This window comes from Lampetra planeri, chromosome 5 (assembly GCF_965212315.1).
Source record: "Lampetra planeri chromosome 5, kcLamPlan1.2.h2, whole genome shotgun sequence".
NCBI classification, from domain to species: Eukaryota; Metazoa; Chordata; class Hyperoartia; order Petromyzontiformes; family Petromyzontidae; genus Lampetra; species Lampetra planeri.
Genome location: NC_136111.1, coordinates 1,579,744 through 1,596,185, shown reverse-complemented (window position 1 = coordinate 1,596,185; position 16,442 = coordinate 1,579,744). Strand labels below are relative to the sequence as shown.

At 47.1% G+C, this 16,442-nt stretch overlaps 1 protein-coding gene, 1 long non-coding RNA gene and 2 other non-coding genes across 8 annotated transcripts; all 4 read left to right on the top strand.

Moving 5' to 3' along the window:
- Window positions 1-334: 334 nt before the first annotated feature.
- LOC144718624 (uncharacterized) lies at window positions 335-3,358 on the top strand. Its single transcript, XR_013585467.1, has 4 exons — window positions 335-654; window positions 1,130-1,291; window positions 1,903-2,015; window positions 2,571-3,358. It is a non-coding gene; the product is annotated as an uncharacterized LOC144718624 (long non-coding RNA).
- On the top strand, window positions 1,360-1,447 carry LOC144719220 (small nucleolar RNA SNORD100). Its single transcript, XR_013585569.1, has one exon. It is a non-coding gene; the product is annotated as a small nucleolar RNA SNORD100 (small nucleolar RNA).
- On the top strand, window positions 2,076-2,159 carry LOC144719219 (small nucleolar RNA SNORD100). The gene has a single exon (XR_013585568.1). It is a non-coding gene; the product is annotated as a small nucleolar RNA SNORD100 (small nucleolar RNA).
- Window positions 3,359-4,376: 1,018 nt separating the features above from the next.
- LOC144718623 (mitochondrial fission regulator 1-like) lies at window positions 4,377-13,984 on the top strand. Of its 5 annotated transcripts, none has more exons than XM_078594019.1 (8): window positions 4,377-4,453; window positions 6,408-6,499; window positions 7,787-7,876; window positions 8,350-8,447; window positions 8,954-9,309; window positions 9,908-10,157; window positions 10,564-10,750; window positions 11,583-13,984. In XM_078594019.1, the coding sequence occupies exons 2-8, from the start codon at window positions 6,485-6,487 to the stop codon at window positions 11,655-11,657; spliced, it is 1,071 nt and encodes a 356-aa protein (XP_078450145.1). In that variant the 5' UTR covers window positions 4,377-4,453; window positions 6,408-6,484; the 3' UTR covers window positions 11,658-13,984. The 5 variants fall into 5 exon arrangements, with proteins under 5 accessions (XP_078450145.1, XP_078450142.1, XP_078450147.1 ...); XM_078594016.1 differs by having other exon boundaries at window positions 4,406-4,509; XM_078594018.1 differs by having other exon boundaries at window positions 4,409-4,523.
- Window positions 13,985-16,442: the final 2,458 nt, after the last annotated feature.

Below are 16,442 nucleotides of genomic sequence, written 5' to 3'. Positions count from 1 at the left end.
ACGTCATTTATGGACGGCCTATTAATTTTTGCAAAGTGGTAATAAGGGCAAATTGCACTGAAGATGATTTTTAAACCAACGACCCATAGGCTACACCCTGCTGACGAGCTGCAGATCAATCAAAACCTTTGCGTTGTGTTTTGTTGTAATTGTTGTTGCTGCTTAAATGAGAAAAAAGTTTTGCAGCTCCACGGATTTCAGTCTTATCTCATTCTGCAATCTGCGGGCGACACGTACTGGTACCGTAACACAGCTGCCGCGTTTGTTTATTATTTGGTTCAACTTTGTTGAAGTTGAATGCGGGCGGGGACCCGTAGTGACGTCGTCTCGGCTATAAGAGCCGAGGGCGCGCGCCCATCGCGTCTCTCGATCTCGCGGCGCTCCCTCGCAGCCCAAACCCATCCAAAGGCATCTCTCGCCAGCCTTCTCCCGTTTCACCCACGACTCCGATCATCGGCCTCGTCTTTACAGCTTCGCTGCAAACACATTTGTCTTAGCGGCGCGTTTTAAATAGCAAAGAATGCACACGGAACGCAGCGTGGTGTTTCGCGTCCACGCCTCCACCCAATGGCGTGACCCACGCACTCCACGTGCCCGGGCCCGACCCGATGGTCGAGACGGTGGTTGAGGCCTTGGCAGAACCTTCGCGAGCAGGTAAGGAACCATTTGAAGCTAGGTCTGTTGTAACATTTTTTTTAGAAGTATCCCAGTTCAAGTAATAACTCGAGTACATTACTAATTATAAATAACCACCTAATTGCGTATTGTATCTAAATATAAAGCTATACGATGGATTTAATTATATTAGTTTTGCAAAGTATAATTCGTATGGAAGCTTTTGGGTCTTAAGTTTACGCTTAATTATCTGTTCAGCACAACTGCTTAAGACTGGTGACCCATCGACATTGCTGGTTAAATATAACCAGCGATGGTTAAAATATAACCAGAAATTTCCAGGCAGTTTGAGCCCCACAAATGTATATTCTAGTACATACCATCTTAATCTTATCGAACTCGTGAAGAATGCAAACGTCAATTCCGTCCGGCAGTATCTTGAGACACTAATATATAGTTGTAATCGTTTCACAAGTCTCGTATACAATTATCGTTTTGTGTTTCCTATCTGAAGTGTGTGTTTGCTGTGGGCATCGGCCAGCAGAGTGGATGAACGAAGCCGGTGTTCATGGTCCAGCAAAGATTGTGGGAGCTGCACCAGTTTTGGGATCTGGCCCAGTGAACAAGAGTCCGGTGCCTGGTGTGAAGAGAGGTTGCCTCTGATGCACGTGCCCAGGTAATACAACTCGTGTGAGGTGGTGTGTGTGTGTAGGATCCGTGTGGTGGTCCGTGTCGGTCCGTAGCTGTGCCTATGATGATTACCTGGCTCCCTCTACTGAGTTTGTTCATGAGGACGACTGCCATAACCGTTACCCATTTCCACTGAGGCACAGATTTTCATCAAAATGCAATTGCACCTCCAGACGATGTAAAGAATAAAGAGAATGCGAGTTGATGCAGACATCCTGAACGATTGTATTGATTTGAATTTATAAATTGTTTATGCCTTGTGCAGACTTAAGAAAGGTTAATATAATAAAAATAATCGTAGTATTGAATGCACGTGTATCATTTTTTATATACACTAATGTAATATACTGCAGCATAACAGCTTATGAATGATGGTGACTTAAGAGTAAAGAAGTGTATTTCATACACGCTTAAACATAACCAGCAATTTGCAATTGGTTTGTAATAGGCCGCACATATTGTACATACGGTATACATGTCACGTTTGTCATCGAATCATGTAAGACGTAAACGTCAATTGCACCTGACAGTCTCTTGAGTATCATTTGAGAGGTTAGAGTCCTTGAATAAGACTTGGGCAATTGTTTTGTTTCCTAGCAGGCGTGTGTTTTGCTGTGGGAATCGGCCAGCAGCGTGGATGGATGAAGCCTGGTGTTCCTGACCCAAAGAGCAGAGGAGGTTGGGATCTGGGGCGACTGCTCTGTGCCCAGGTAAAACTCTTGAGGTTTTGTGCAGGGGTCTATGTGGTGGCCAGGGTTGAGGTCTGTAGTTGTGCTGATGATGATTACCTGGCTCCCTCTACTGATATTCATGAGGAAAACTGCCATATCCGTTACCCAATTTACTGAGGCACAGCTGTACATTCATGACAATATTGTAACACATGGGCTTAGAAAAATGCATCCAAATCTGCGTGAAAATTATATTTTACAAACGATACTTAGAATTTCATACAACGTTTTGGATATCTAGTTGCACAAATTGTTAGGGCATAGTGAACTTAAACATCTATTTCAGTGAATGTATATAATGCTTACCTTATGGTTCCTGTAAGATGTTGCAGGTTGGTATAATTTAAATGAAATTATTTGCGAACAATTGCCTACTTTTCACGGTTATGCTGGTAAAAATGCATATCTCTGTTTTATCCCAATTGTGTTGGCTTAACAAGGTTGTGTTGGCCAAAATGTTTTTAGTTCTATGTGGTGATACGTTTGTGCAGTATTTAATTTGTTGACCCAATAGTGTTTTGTTTTACCTTGCAGAGTGACCAGAAGAGTTTGTCGAGGTTTAAGCAGAGAAGAAAAGAGATCATCATGGCCATTTGCTGAAAATCAGAACTGAAGATTGGGCTGAAAAACAAGAACTTAACTATTCCTATAAACGGCATTGCCCATGGGAATAACCACTGTGGTTGAACGAATTAATTGTAATATCATGGAGCATAATTGATTTTTAAAAAAGTTGATTATTGCCCCCCCCCCCGTGTTATGCATTTTTTTATGTAACACTTGCTAAGTTGTGAACACTGCCTTATAACATTAAGCAGTGTATGAAATGGGCTGGTGCACGGCTGTATGCACCACTTGGAACACCAAATGTGTATACTGGCACACTTAACATTTGAACCTAACATCACCAATATTTGGAAATGGCCGTGGGCTGCAGGATCAAGTTTCGTACCGGCACTTCTGTATTTGCGTTTCAACCACTGACCAGAAAAAAGAATGGGCTAATATGGGGCAATGGCCCTTAAAGTATTGATAAGGCAATGAGCAACTGTTTAATTTTTGTTCATTGTGAAGTGGTGTTGGATGAATGGTTGAGTGTAACGGCCCCTCATTTAAAAATATTTCGATATAGCATACTGTTCTGCTTGGTAAACTGTTGCATCAGGCCAATGTTAGAACATTTTGGCATCCACAAAATTTGTATATCTCATTTTTATCCTACCAGCCCAAGACAATGCTAATGCCACAAATGAGTTGTTACAAATGTATGAAATATAAATCTATATGGATTGAAAGTTTTAATTAAAAAATTCGTATTCAAACTTTTGTCTTCTACATTGTAATATTTCAGAAGCGTTCTTTTGGACTTTGTCATAATTCAGTTTTTTCTTTGCGAATGGAGAAACCAAAGCGGTGACTGCAGGGTTGACTTGGTCCAATCGAACGCATGCATTGGAAGTAATGGACGAATCGACACGTGGTTTGGCTGTGACCCGCACCACGTTATTTGTCGACCAACGACCGTGATTGGCTTCACCACCACCCATCCTTTTATAACCAATCGGGCTCTTTCATAAAACTTAACATTCGTCAATGTGGCCTTCAGATGGGGTGGGGGAGTTGAAAAGGCGCGGCGTTTCGGGCAGTGTCCCGAATTCTCGAGCACCGAGATGGTGAGACGTTAACTACCTCGCCTGGTTTACAAGAGATCGTGGTGGGTTCGATCTCCACCCTGACGCCTGCTACTGTATATTTGGAATTTTCATGTCTTAACTCCCCATGGATTCCACGTGGATTTTTTCCCCTCCGTGTCCTCCGTTTTGCCCCCTCGTATTTAGCATCAAGTCTTTTGCTGCTATACGTTTCCAAGACGATAAGCACTTGCTTGAGCTGTCATTTGTGGCCAGGTCGCTTCTGAAATAAAAAGTTTAAATAGCTCGGTATGCCTTACCGGGTAAAATAAAATAAGTTTGGTAATGCAGTAGTATATATATTTAATTTCTTAGCACATACTCTTTGGTTATTTCGGTTAAGTTGCGTAGGTAGAAATAAAATACCGAAAGAACCAAAGAGTATGAATTCCTGCAGTAACGAAAGCTTTAAATCAAGATTCTTAGCACACGTGTTGACTTAACGGGAAGCCGCTTATCGGAGTTGGCAAGCCGGCTGGATTCGCCCTTTGTATTTCCCACTTGGGATACGCGCGGTCTGTGCCGCCTCGTCTTCTCATTGGGCTACCTCAACGCGGTCGAGCCAATCGGGGGACGCGCTGCTGAGGCGCGCGCGCGCACCGACCAATAGGCGGTCTGGGGAGGGCGGTCTGGGACCCCCCCCCACGCGCGTGGAATCTGGGACCCCCCCCCCACGCGCGTGCGGTCTGGGAAATGTAATCGCTTGGAGAACGCGTGGAGGTGGCGGTGAGTGGAGAGAAACGGAGACACGGGGGAGAGAGAGACAAAGGGAGACAGACACGGTGAGACAGACACGGTGAGAGAGACACGGGGAGAGACAGAGACACGGGGAGAGACAGACACGGGGAGACAGACACGGGGAGAGACAGAGACACGGGGAGAGACACACGGGGAGAGACAGACACGGGGAGACAGACACCGGGAGACACGGGGAGAGACGGAGACAAGGGGAGACAGACACGGGGAGAGAGACACGCAGACAAGGGGAGACACGGGGAGACACGGGTAGAGACGAAGACACAGGGAGACACTGACACAGATACACAGAGACACGGAGAGACAGACACGGGGATGGGAGGGGGCACCAGGAGACGAATACGGAGAGGTTGAGAGACACGGGGGGAGATAGAGAATCTCGCGGCACCGCCACATCACACCACTCCACATCACTCCTCACACCACTCCACATCACACACCACTCCCCATCACACTCCACTCCACATCACACTCCACACCACTCCACATCACTCCTCACACACTCCACATCACTCCTCACACCACTCCACATCACACTCTACTCCACATCACACTCCACACCACTCCACATCACTCCTCACACCACTCCACATCACTCCTCACACCACTCCACATCACACACCACTCCCCATCACACACCACATTACACTCCACTCCACATTACACTCCACTCCACATCACACTCCACTCCACATCACACTCCACTCCACATCACACTCCACACCACTCCACATCACTCCTCACACACTCCACATCACACATCACTCCCCATCACACACCACATTACACACCACTCCACATCACACACCACTCCACATCACACATCACTCCCCATCACACAGCACGTCTCTCGCACCGCACTACATCACCCATAATCCCGCATCAAATCACCATCGCATCAACAACCATCACGGACACAGCCCACCACCAACATCACCAACATCACCAAACTCCAAACCCCACTTGTGCACACACACGACATCACCACCAGTCGTACGCAATCACAGCACTGCATCCCATCACCATCACGCCGCGTCCACCCCGTATCACCCCGTATCACCACGCTACATTACTGCGGGACATCCTGCGCTAGTTGCCACACGAAAGCGATTCTTTCCCGCCTGGGGTCATGGGCACGCAGAGAGGATGGGCGAAGAGATTGGAAAATCAGCGGGCGGGAATGGAAAAACACACACAAAGCAGAAGATCCGCGCCGCTGGATGTGCGAATAAACTTTGTGACTCTGTGAACATTGCAGCGCTGACTCACCATGCTGACCTTGCACTAGAGGTCAGACCGTGCGTGGCGATGGCGTGGCGATGTGGCCTCGGGTTCCAAAGCTTCCGAGGCTGTTGTGTTACGACATCGCGGCAGGCATGCGTGCGTGGCCGATGATGATGACAACGTTCCGTGTGGCTGTCTGACTGACAGCCTCGGTACGACACCACCACGCCCCCCCCCCCCTCGTGGTCATTGGAGCCTCTCGGGGGCACGAATTTCACATCGGCACCGGCGAGAACGCACAAGATAGAGGGGACATTCTTTTTCCCCACGTGTTTTCCGTGGAGGGGGGGAATCGTGTGACCTGCAGGCAGGTGATGGTGATTACAGTTTAAGAGTGGGTCTTGTCGGACGTGTGCGAGACCACGTAGCAAAGTGAAAGGCATTAAGTTGGATAATGGTGATGAGATTGCAGGACATGCTGTACGATAGCAGATGGGTTCTGGCACATGGAAGGAAGAGATGGCGAGCTGTGGTGGCATTTGTTGCGATTACATTTCCACCCACAGTTGGTTCAATCAATTCACTGGGACAAAGTCTTTTTGTTCACATTGTGCAATACATATTGTGTGGTGTCTTGCTACGGGTGTCATCGTGTTCTAGTTCATGTCAACGATCCTGTGTTACATGTATCTGTTTTCAGCTGCGGAACGCCGTGGTAGTGGAGAGAATGTGGCGGTGAAGGGACGGGACGAAGAATTTGCCGTGACCCAACTCAGAATGAGCACACCTCAGGTACGAAAACCACTTGACAGCCAGGAATGTTTCCATGTTGCGTTAACGGTTAACACGCTCTTGAAATTAACCAGTGTTTGCATCCATAAACCGAGCTGCTTCCAGTGTGTCCCCATAGACTGTATATGTAATTTACACACACACAAAGGTCCATGGGGCTGTCAAGACCAGCATCGCCCAGCTGAATTTGTCTCAGTGCGCAAACTCTATGCTGGTTTCAACCTTCTGGGTCTCACGAGTGGTCAGAGTCGCTAAACAAATGCTGCTGGGTAACCAGCTGTAGTTTGGAAGCCAGCATAACCCAATTTGGAGCACATTTCCTTCTCAAAGTAGAGCCACAACCCACCGTTGCGAGTGAGACGCTGCCTGTTCGGGTGTAACGTCTGTGGGTAGGGAATGATGGTGACGCGAGGGTGGTATGAGTGTGTGAGTGTGTGGGCAGAATGGGAGCGCTGGTGTGGCGGTTAGCACGCTGCACGACAAACCCGGAGACCCGAGTTCGATTCCCGTTCACGGCCAACACCAGTGACGAATATCTGAATCGGACCTGGGCCTCATCTAGGTTTCTAGATTTGAAGCTTTCGTGACTGCAAGGATTCATACTACTTAGGTTTTTTCGGTAAAGTCACGTAGGTAAAAATAAGTAAAAAAGATTTGACTACACATTTTTTGACCATCTTATTTGACAGGTACTATTCTACTTTACCGAGTGTTGACATCCCCAGCGTTTAACAGTACTCTCCTTTTTTTGTATTTGGATTGTCAACCAACACTGGGTTAAACAACATGTGCATTGTCGTTCTCTTATAGCATGTGCACCTGTCGTTCTCTTTTAGCCCCGCCCCCCCCCCAATACGTTCCATTCATTGGCTACCACATTCAGATAAGCCCCTCCCCCCCTCCTCCCCTCCTCCCCCCCTCAACTTGTATTTAAGAACTTGTATCTTGGAATTTTTGCCTCACTTGATACAGTAAATCTAGCTGTGACGGTCCCACCTGATGACGGAGACTTGTGTTGCCTCAGAAACGTCGTGATTTATAATTTTATTTCTATTATTTTTATTTTATTATTTATTTTTACCTACGTGACTTTACCGAAAAAACCTAAGAGTAGTACTCATCTAGGTTGACTCAGCCTCAGTTGACTACCTGATGTGTAAACAATTGAGTACCTGTTGGTGTTGCCCACCCACCTACTCTCGTGCCGTGCCGGCCTTCACAGGTGCTCAATAGTAGCACTTGCCCCAACAGTCTGTTAAAGGCTATACGGGGGGTCTTTGTTTGCAGGATGGGAAGCCCTGCGGTAGCTCTCGTAGCCTCGTGCGCCGCATCGCGTCCCATCTTCCTCTCAAGCCGTGCGTGCGAGCCAACGTGCAGGTGAGGGAGAGCTCGTTCAACACTTGGTCCTCCAGCCACAGTCATTCATGAAGGGCAAGCGGTTTTCAGTACAGATCCATTTGTGTCTAAATGTTTAGTTTTTTTTAAAATAGACAACACGTGTATATATATGAGCACCACAATGATCTATTCTTACGCACGTACACCAATTTATGAAAGTGTACAGAGAGGCAGAAGAAGGGTTCGTCGTGATTTTTATGGTTCAATGTTATTGCCCCAACTGAGAAAGCCAGTATCAACATTGGTACAGCTGTGTAAATCCACGTGGGTTCATATAAGTCTGCGTTACATGTAGGTATCCAGTGAGACTTAAGGACTATGATTGCTAACAATAGCGATGGACGGAAAACTTTTTATGCATTTTCAGTCACCTTTTAATTTTCTTCAGACATCGGCATTTTTACTCGGTAAAGAGCGCCGGTGTGGGTGTCTGCGTGGGTCTGTGCATGCAGTTGGGTGCATGGCGGCTGGGTGAAGGAGCCAGGGAGCTGACCCTTGCTGACATCGTGTGGGTCGTAGACGATGAAGGGGAATCCTTCACCAGACTCCGGTAACTCTTTACACAATGCAGTTTGTAGAGGGCAGGACCTGACCTGGAGAAATGGTTGTGTTCGCTCCCGAGAGACACTTATTAAAGAACAGATGAATTGCAATATTTGTAAAAAAAGAATCACCATATTCCGATTGATTTATTGAAATATCTTTGTACGTCCCTCTGCTTTTAACTTGAGAAGCAGAAGTATTACAACTGTGACCGTCCATGTACACGTTCACCTTCCTCTGCAGACGGCCAGAGTGTCGAAATGGTACTTTAATTTCGTACGTGCTGCACATGCCTTATCATTGGTAAACTTGTCGCAGATTATGTGAAAATGTGCCGATTCAATTTAGGATCCCTCTTTTTGAGTCCCTGGCGTAAAGACGTGAATAGCTTCAATCAGGCTCGTATCCAGCAAGCGCGGGATGAAAGCAGTCTTGCCATCCTTCAAACGTTGACCGCCGCTTAGTGCCGGGTCATAATATTCACTTGGCGTTTTCCCTCCCCTCTCCTCTCAGGACAGAGGTGCGGCCGGAAGCCTGTGATCATGGTTCGCTCGGCAGCCAACTTGCCGCGGCGGCAATGATGCTGATGGGGTGCGGGGGGAAAGAGTCGGGCTCTGCGGGGGTGCGCAAGCCACAGGGCGACGGGGGCGCGCGGGGTCTGGCCACCCTGCTGGAAGCGGCTGAGCCGGGAGAATGCGACTGTGGAGTTGAGAGTGCGTCGAGCGAGGCTGCGTTGAGCGAGGCTGCCCCGGACCCACCAGTGCCTAGCGATGATGCCATGCGCAAGATATCCGCGCTGGAGGAGGAGCTGGCTCGGCTGCGCATACAGATTGCCATGATCGTTGCTGTGCACGAACAGCAGGCTTCTTGTGAGTTTCAAGCGGAATTGCTCCCAGCCGGTAGTTGTTGTCTTTACTTTATTTCTATTGTATAATATCACGGAATATATTTTTTTGTGGTACTTTTTACGGTTTACAAATATGCTTGAGGTGAAGCAATGTGAACACAATTGTAGTGTTAATGTGTATTGTGATTAGAAAATTACCATGAAGCAAAAAAAAAGGCTTGGCTAAAAAAAAACCTAGCGATTAATAGAAAACCCAATTTTCAGCCAAGATGATGATGTCACACTCTACGTGTGCAGCTCACCTCTTGGTGACGTCATAACGGCTGATGTCATCTCGTTGCGTGGCTTTGAAGATGACGTTATATCTTAGGTAAATATTTCTGAAAACATGCATTTTGTAAACGTTACAAAATCCATGTTCGCAATCCATGCATGATTTGTCATCCTAGTTTCTTGTCTGTTATGCATGTAACAATTCATCCTCCTGAAAAAGTTAAGACTCAAATCAGTCTTTTCTGGGAAAATTGTAATTATTTATTCGTATTGTCCAAGCACCGTGCCCAACTGTCGCCACCTGTCTCCCTGTGCGCCGCCACCCTCACGTCGCTTGCACCCCGCAGGCTCCACCTCTCCCGATGGCCCCGCTGCACCCCCTCCACCACCCCCAGGCCCCCCTCCACCACCCCCGCCCCTGCCCCCCACCGGGGCCGATGAATCCTCCCGGATGTCGACGCTCGCCCTCATCAAGCAGCGGCGTGCGGAGAAGGGAGGAGGGGAAGGGGGAGCGGAGAAAGCGGCGACCGCGTGCGTCCCCAACATGATGGACGTGCTCAAGGGCATCGACAAAGTGAAGCTGCGCACCGTGGACAGGTGAGGCTGTCGTGACACGTTTCATCGCCGTCGCGACGCGTTCCACCGCTGCTACCGTCGAGGGGTGTTTCATCGCCTCTTTTCTATCATGTTTGTAAAGGAAGATGAGCATATAATTAGCATTATTGAATCCTATACACATTTTAACATTACTTGTACCACATTATTATACTACCAGGTATTGATGTACCCTGCATGCACAGCTGCATTGGCGAGACGTTGCCAAACTTGGCAAAAAAATTATTTGTTACAAGCTGCACGTGCCTTACAATTGATTGGTAAACCCGCCATTTTTAATCCATGAATCATCGCACGTGCCTGTATTAATGTGTAATTTGTAGGATGTTAACAGAGGTGAGAGCCGTCGTGCGACTACTGTGTGCTTGGCGTGGCTCTGGGGATGCAGGTCACCGGGAGGAACGCCAGCCAAGGGGAAGCAGGGCGAGGTGGACGAGGATGACCCCGTGGCCATGATCGCGGCTGCGCTCAAACGCAAGTTCGCGCACCGCTACAACCGGGACGCGTCGCCAGAGAAGGAGAGAGCAGCCGGGCGTAGCCGACCACTGCCGCACACTGGCCCTGAGCAGCCCAAGGTGAGAAGGGTGCACGTGCGCGCGCATCTGTGTGTATGAACGCAGTGGGGAGCGGTAATGTAGTGGTTAGTGCACTTTACTATAAATCCGGCGACCAGCTCTCGACCAACACCAGTGACAAATATCTGAACCGGTATTGGGCCTCCCCTAGGTCGACTCAGCCTCAAATTAGTCCCTGGTATGGTGTGTAAACATCACCACTGTGGAGACAAAGGCAGCCAGGCATGGTGTAGACCACCCACCCTCTCGTGTGCTGTGCCGGCCTTCATAGGTGCTCATGAACAGCACTTGCCCTAACAGTCGTGCAATGAGTAGGCATGCAATGATTCACCACTCCCCAGCGATTCGACAAATAGTCACAGTTAAAGTGAAGATCATGTTTTAAAAATATTTTATATATACCATCTCGTTCTCTTTTGTTCTTTCCGTGAGCCTAAATTAACATTTGCATATTTCATATTTACTATTTACGGTCCTTTATCAATCCACCGCTGGATAAGAGCCTCCCCATGCTGAGTCGGTCATGGAGGATTTTCTGACCATATTGACCATACACACCTCACTGGACCTGTTCTCATATTAGCCACGGCCGGCAATTGAAATAAAGTTTTCAGGCTCATTGCGCAGAGCAATAATCACTTGGCCATCACATATTAGTATATAACTTGCATACACTGCAAATAATCAACATGCATGTATTGTGAGCATATTTGATTTTATGCAAACATTAGATGCCTAGTTGGAAGTGAGTGTGCTTTTCAACAAGGGGAGCTGTTTCATTCACGTTTGTCAGTGCCATGCTGATCACGTTTGTCGTGTTGAAACTCCACAGTTTGGGCAGCACATGCTGAGAGCCACTGGCCAGAGGAAGTCTGTAGAGAACGGTGCCCGCCAACTCCGACACTGAGAAACCAGCGTTGGAGAAACACAACGCCTCGCATCGACGTACCGAGTTGGTTCTGCAGGTGCTTTCACGTTGAATTTTGGTACGCAAAAATGACCATGTCGTGCACACAAATGTGTATTGTCCTTATTTTAATTGCTGGACGAGTCGTGCAAAAGAGTGCCTTATCTTTAAAAAACAATCCGCCACACCGTAAATTGCCTCTTTGTGGGATCATCGCCTCTACGGGAAGCAGTGTGCATATTCAGTCCACAAAGTAGCATTTTTCAACTGCCATAATATTTACGCACACTAAATCGTTGATATTTATATTTGTAGTAAGTTTGTTTAACACTAAAACGGCGAATTTAATTGTAAGCATATCAAGACACTTTTGATCATTTGCATTACATTATCGGAGCCGAATAACAGTATTCATATTTATGACCAAAGATGCACATTTCACCAACAACTCCAAAGTACTTTATCATTTCAGTTTTCCACGTATGCTTAAGTAGCACATTGACTGTTGAATATGACACTGTCCTTGCATTCCATTTCCACGTTTTAGCTCTTTGCTTTTATCTCTTGTTGCCCAGGCATTGTACGGGAACAGTATTGTTTATGACATCGCTTGCGAAGTAACCATAATGGTGCACAGAGGCACCACAAGCAGTTTCATAAAACCATGCCCTTGTCTCCTGGCCCAAGTCAGCACAGGGTGGTGATACTCATCTCCTTTCGCAGCCCTGATCCAGTGGTGTAAACTCCACATTTCTAAGGCAGGGATCAGTTAATTAATTTAGCAGGGGACCAATCTCACAAACAATGGTGAAGTCCTACCAAGGTCGACTATTGTTATTCAATATATTGATCCTTCAAGGGTGATGTGCTGAGTAAACTCTCAACCTGCCTCTGAAGTTTGGCATTTAGTCACCGGAGGTGTGAAAGTATTACTGCCTCCACAGAATTCGTGCCGATTTTATATCTGTTCAACACAGAATGCCTCTCTGGGTAAACTAATTCTGAAGGATATGTGTGCGGCAAAGTTACATTTTAACTAGCATGCATTTTACATTGCATTTGGATTTTATTTTACATACCTCTATATAAATGTTCAACACGCTTTATCATATCAGTCAAAACCAATTTCATGGAATCGTTAATTGCCAATGTAACCTTGTATTGCCTTGAATGCAAATGTTGTAGAAATACCACACGATATGAAAACATGTAATGTCTAAGCTAATATATAGTGTAAAGTACTTGCCATTCACATTTTGTTCTACTGATCTTGCCATTTGTATTCTGAATGTATGTTAAACAAAACAATGGTTTTGCTGCCATAATGCGTCGGTCAGCCTGTGTTCATGATAATGCCTTTTACTGACCAGGGAAAGCCTTGCCGAGTCTCAAGATTCATTTTCAGGAGGATAGTGCTGCTCCAGGATGTTTGGCCAATTCCATTACAATGTGCTTGGCATATGGGAAGATGGCCTGGAGAAAACCCACGGAAGTGAGGGAGCAGTAACACGTTAAGCTTCACACAAATAGACTCATAATTCATTCATATTGTGTCCATAATACCAGCTTTGTCAGATCAATGACTAATTTTTCAAGATTCAAGAATCCGTGGCCATATTGATATGTCTTGGCCACCTCGCAGCCAAAGCCTACGGTAACCTGGTATTCTCAGGAACTTTCCGTCGAGGTTTCTGCATGACATTGTTGGTGACTCCATTGCTGTGTTTTGTGAGTGCAGGTGTGGTTATCTGCAGATCGTTTTTTTGTTACCAAGTACTCTAATTAAACTGTTAATATAATGGCGTAAGAGAAATACATTTACACCAGGAATTATTGCAATAATTAATGATTACCCCCACGTTAACAGAATGCTGTGTGGGATATGATATCACAACTTGTGTTTTATCCCCACTTGATGTTCCATCTTCTACCATGTGCAGTCAAAAACTAAAAATATTGTATCATCAGAGCTGGAAATAATCAATGTAAATGTATTGAAAGCAGATACACTAACACAGTAGCGGACATCACAAGTGAAAAACAAGTTGTGAATTGTTAAAGTTTCGTGGCATTCCATCCCTCCAAAGTCCCTTTTCACTCCTCACGTCACAAAAGTCAAGCAATGATGCAAGCCTTGTGTCAGGGTTTAAATGAACACTCATACTTCGCCGGTTAATGAGAATCAGTGATTCATTCCAGTGACTGAGCACTTAATCAATTGGACAATGAATGTCGCTTGCTGAATAGTTATCGGTGTAAGTGTTGACTAATGTGTCGGCAATGTCTTGACATTTTAAGCGAATAATAAAAACACCGTGACGAATGAACCGAGTGCTGTAATTCTGTTCACTTTTGCTAAAACAAGCTTGTCTGCTGGCATCTGATTCTGCGTGCACTGTGCGTGCATGTTATTGGGGTGTGTCTTGTCGCTCTGCGTGTCTTTATGGGTTGTCTTGCAAGACGTTTGGTCGGCGGGGAATAGCACAGCACAATATACTCGAGCAGTGGTTCTCAACATTTGTTTGGCTACTACTATTGTTGAATGTTGTTTCAAATGAGTACCCCCCCTCCCCTCCCCAGTTTCCTGACCCAACATGGTTGTGAAAAATAAATGTATGAATAATGACCATCAATATTTTAACTAATTGTCCATTTTGTGAGGTATATCTTAACTAGCTAAGTTATTGAAAGCGAATAAGAACGAGTTTAACACGTAGGATTTCGCGACCAATATTCGTAATAATAATAAAGGTTTTTGGGTTAGATCGCGTAAGTATGTGTCGTAACCCTCCACCACCCGACCCAGCCAGTGAGGTTTGCCACGTAAACAACGCGCCAATTAGTGTACTACTACTATTTCAGCCCACCGGTGTGCTGGAGAGAAAATCCACAACATCTACACCAGGGGCGGTTTCTTCATTAGGGCGATTGGGCGACGCACCACCAATGTCATTCAACCACAGAGTCACGCTAGCCGTCACTGTGCCTCTGGATATAGTCCAATCAGCGTCATGCTACGTTCTGTGGAGTACCGCCTCTTTTTGGGCGATTTCCCTCCAGCTGAGAATCGCCCCGAGTGGTCCCATAGACTTACATTCAAAGATGTTTTTTTTCGAACGGGGGCGCTGCAATGCATTCTCTATGGCTTCCGGGAGGGCTCGCCCTAACGTGCTTACGTCATCATACGTGCTTACGTCATCATACGTAAGCACGTTTCACCCAGTAATATAATTTGTCGCCACCTAGTGGAATCTTTAATAAAATAAACTTGAGTGGTTTGTTTTAATAGTTAGTATAGAAACAAACAAGATGTATTGTAAGAGTCACTTTATTTTTCATTAATATTAAAGAAGTGAAGTTGCCTTTACATGCTTAAGCTGTTAATTTATCCATTGCATGGGTGGACCTTATCCTTATCAATCATCCAGACATTTGCCCCCCCTGAGAGATTTTGCAGGAGCCGCCACTGATCTACACCCAGCATCAGCGGGCCATTGTCAAAATGAAAATGTTGTGGATTGACACTCCAACAAACCGGTGGGCTGCAGTAGTAGTGAAGTACCGGTAAGTACGCTGGACACCCAGGTTGAGGCACACGTATGTTTATTCAAGCTTGTCGGTACAGGACAGCACTAGAGGGGGTAGCGGCCCCCTCACCCGGATAACTGGGGATACACCCTAGCTAGTCCTGACCTACTCCCAAGTCCTCCACTAACGGGCTAGGGGAGGCTAACTGGCCCGACACTGGTGAGTCGGGCTACGGTCTCCGGAGTCCCAGGGTACTGACCCTGGTTCACGGAACCACGCCTCTGGCTCGATCCTCCGCAGCCCTTACAAGGGCGGCGTCGAGGGGAGTCCAGGGCTTCTAACTAGAAGATCTTCCTTCTTCCTCCTTCGTTCCCAGACTCAGCCACGAGCTCTCTCTGTCCTCCCCCTTTATACCCCCCGTCAGGATCACAACCCCCCAGGCTGCCTGATGCGGACGTCGCTGCGGGCACCCCCCCCGTGTACTCCCGGAGCTCCGCCCACTGTGTTTATTCCCCGTTGGATCCCATGCACCTACAGCCCTCCCGTAACAACCCTACATCACTCCCCCCATTACAGCTCGCAGCCGTCCCGGCTGCAACAATTCCAATAAAGGAACATTTACCCCTCAACCCCGTGTGTGCCTCATTTTTTTTCAACAAAATGCAAATTGAACAACAACAACAAGAACAACAAGAAGAACAAGCACACCCCCGAAGGGAATGTCCGACGCACCCCCCCCCCGTATAAATACGAAATCCGTAAAAGCGCGTATATACAACTAGCCAGGAACTCCCCCAGCACACACAGCACACCCACGACACACAACGCACCCACACACACACACCGCGCCCACACAACACAACACACACAGTGTGCAAGGAGCACACCACCGACGCAGCATACAGTAACCATGACACGTGAAGGAAAATAAATAAAAAAACAAATTTTTCTTTTTCTTCCTTCTGTATATTATAAGAGTCTGCGCATTTTAGCGCGCGTCCTTGCCGCAGGCCCATCACACGGGGCAACCCCGGACGGCGGACCATCCGGTGGCGGCTGTCCCATTCGAGGTGAGGTCGCGATTGAAGTCGCGCGACTGTCGGCATCACCCGTGTGGGTTCTAGGGCGTGAGCCCGTCATTCCCGGTGCACCTGTGGGTGGGACAGCCGGCAACACATCAGGCGAGAGCAGCGACGGACCCTCCGAGTCGGTCGACCCCCCACATGCTTGGCCCCGCGCGTGTGGAGTGGGCCCTCG

Coding starts and splice junctions, on each gene's coding strand:
- LOC144718623 (XM_078594019.1), top strand. Junction 7,877..8,349: donor GCGTGCGAGCCAACGTGCAG/GTGAGGGAGAGC, acceptor CTGTGCATGCAG/TTGGGTGCATGGCGGCTGGG. Junction 10,751..11,582: donor CTGGCCCTGAGCAGCCCAAG/GTGAGAAGGGTG, acceptor GAAACTCCACAG/TTTGGGCAGCACATGCTGAG.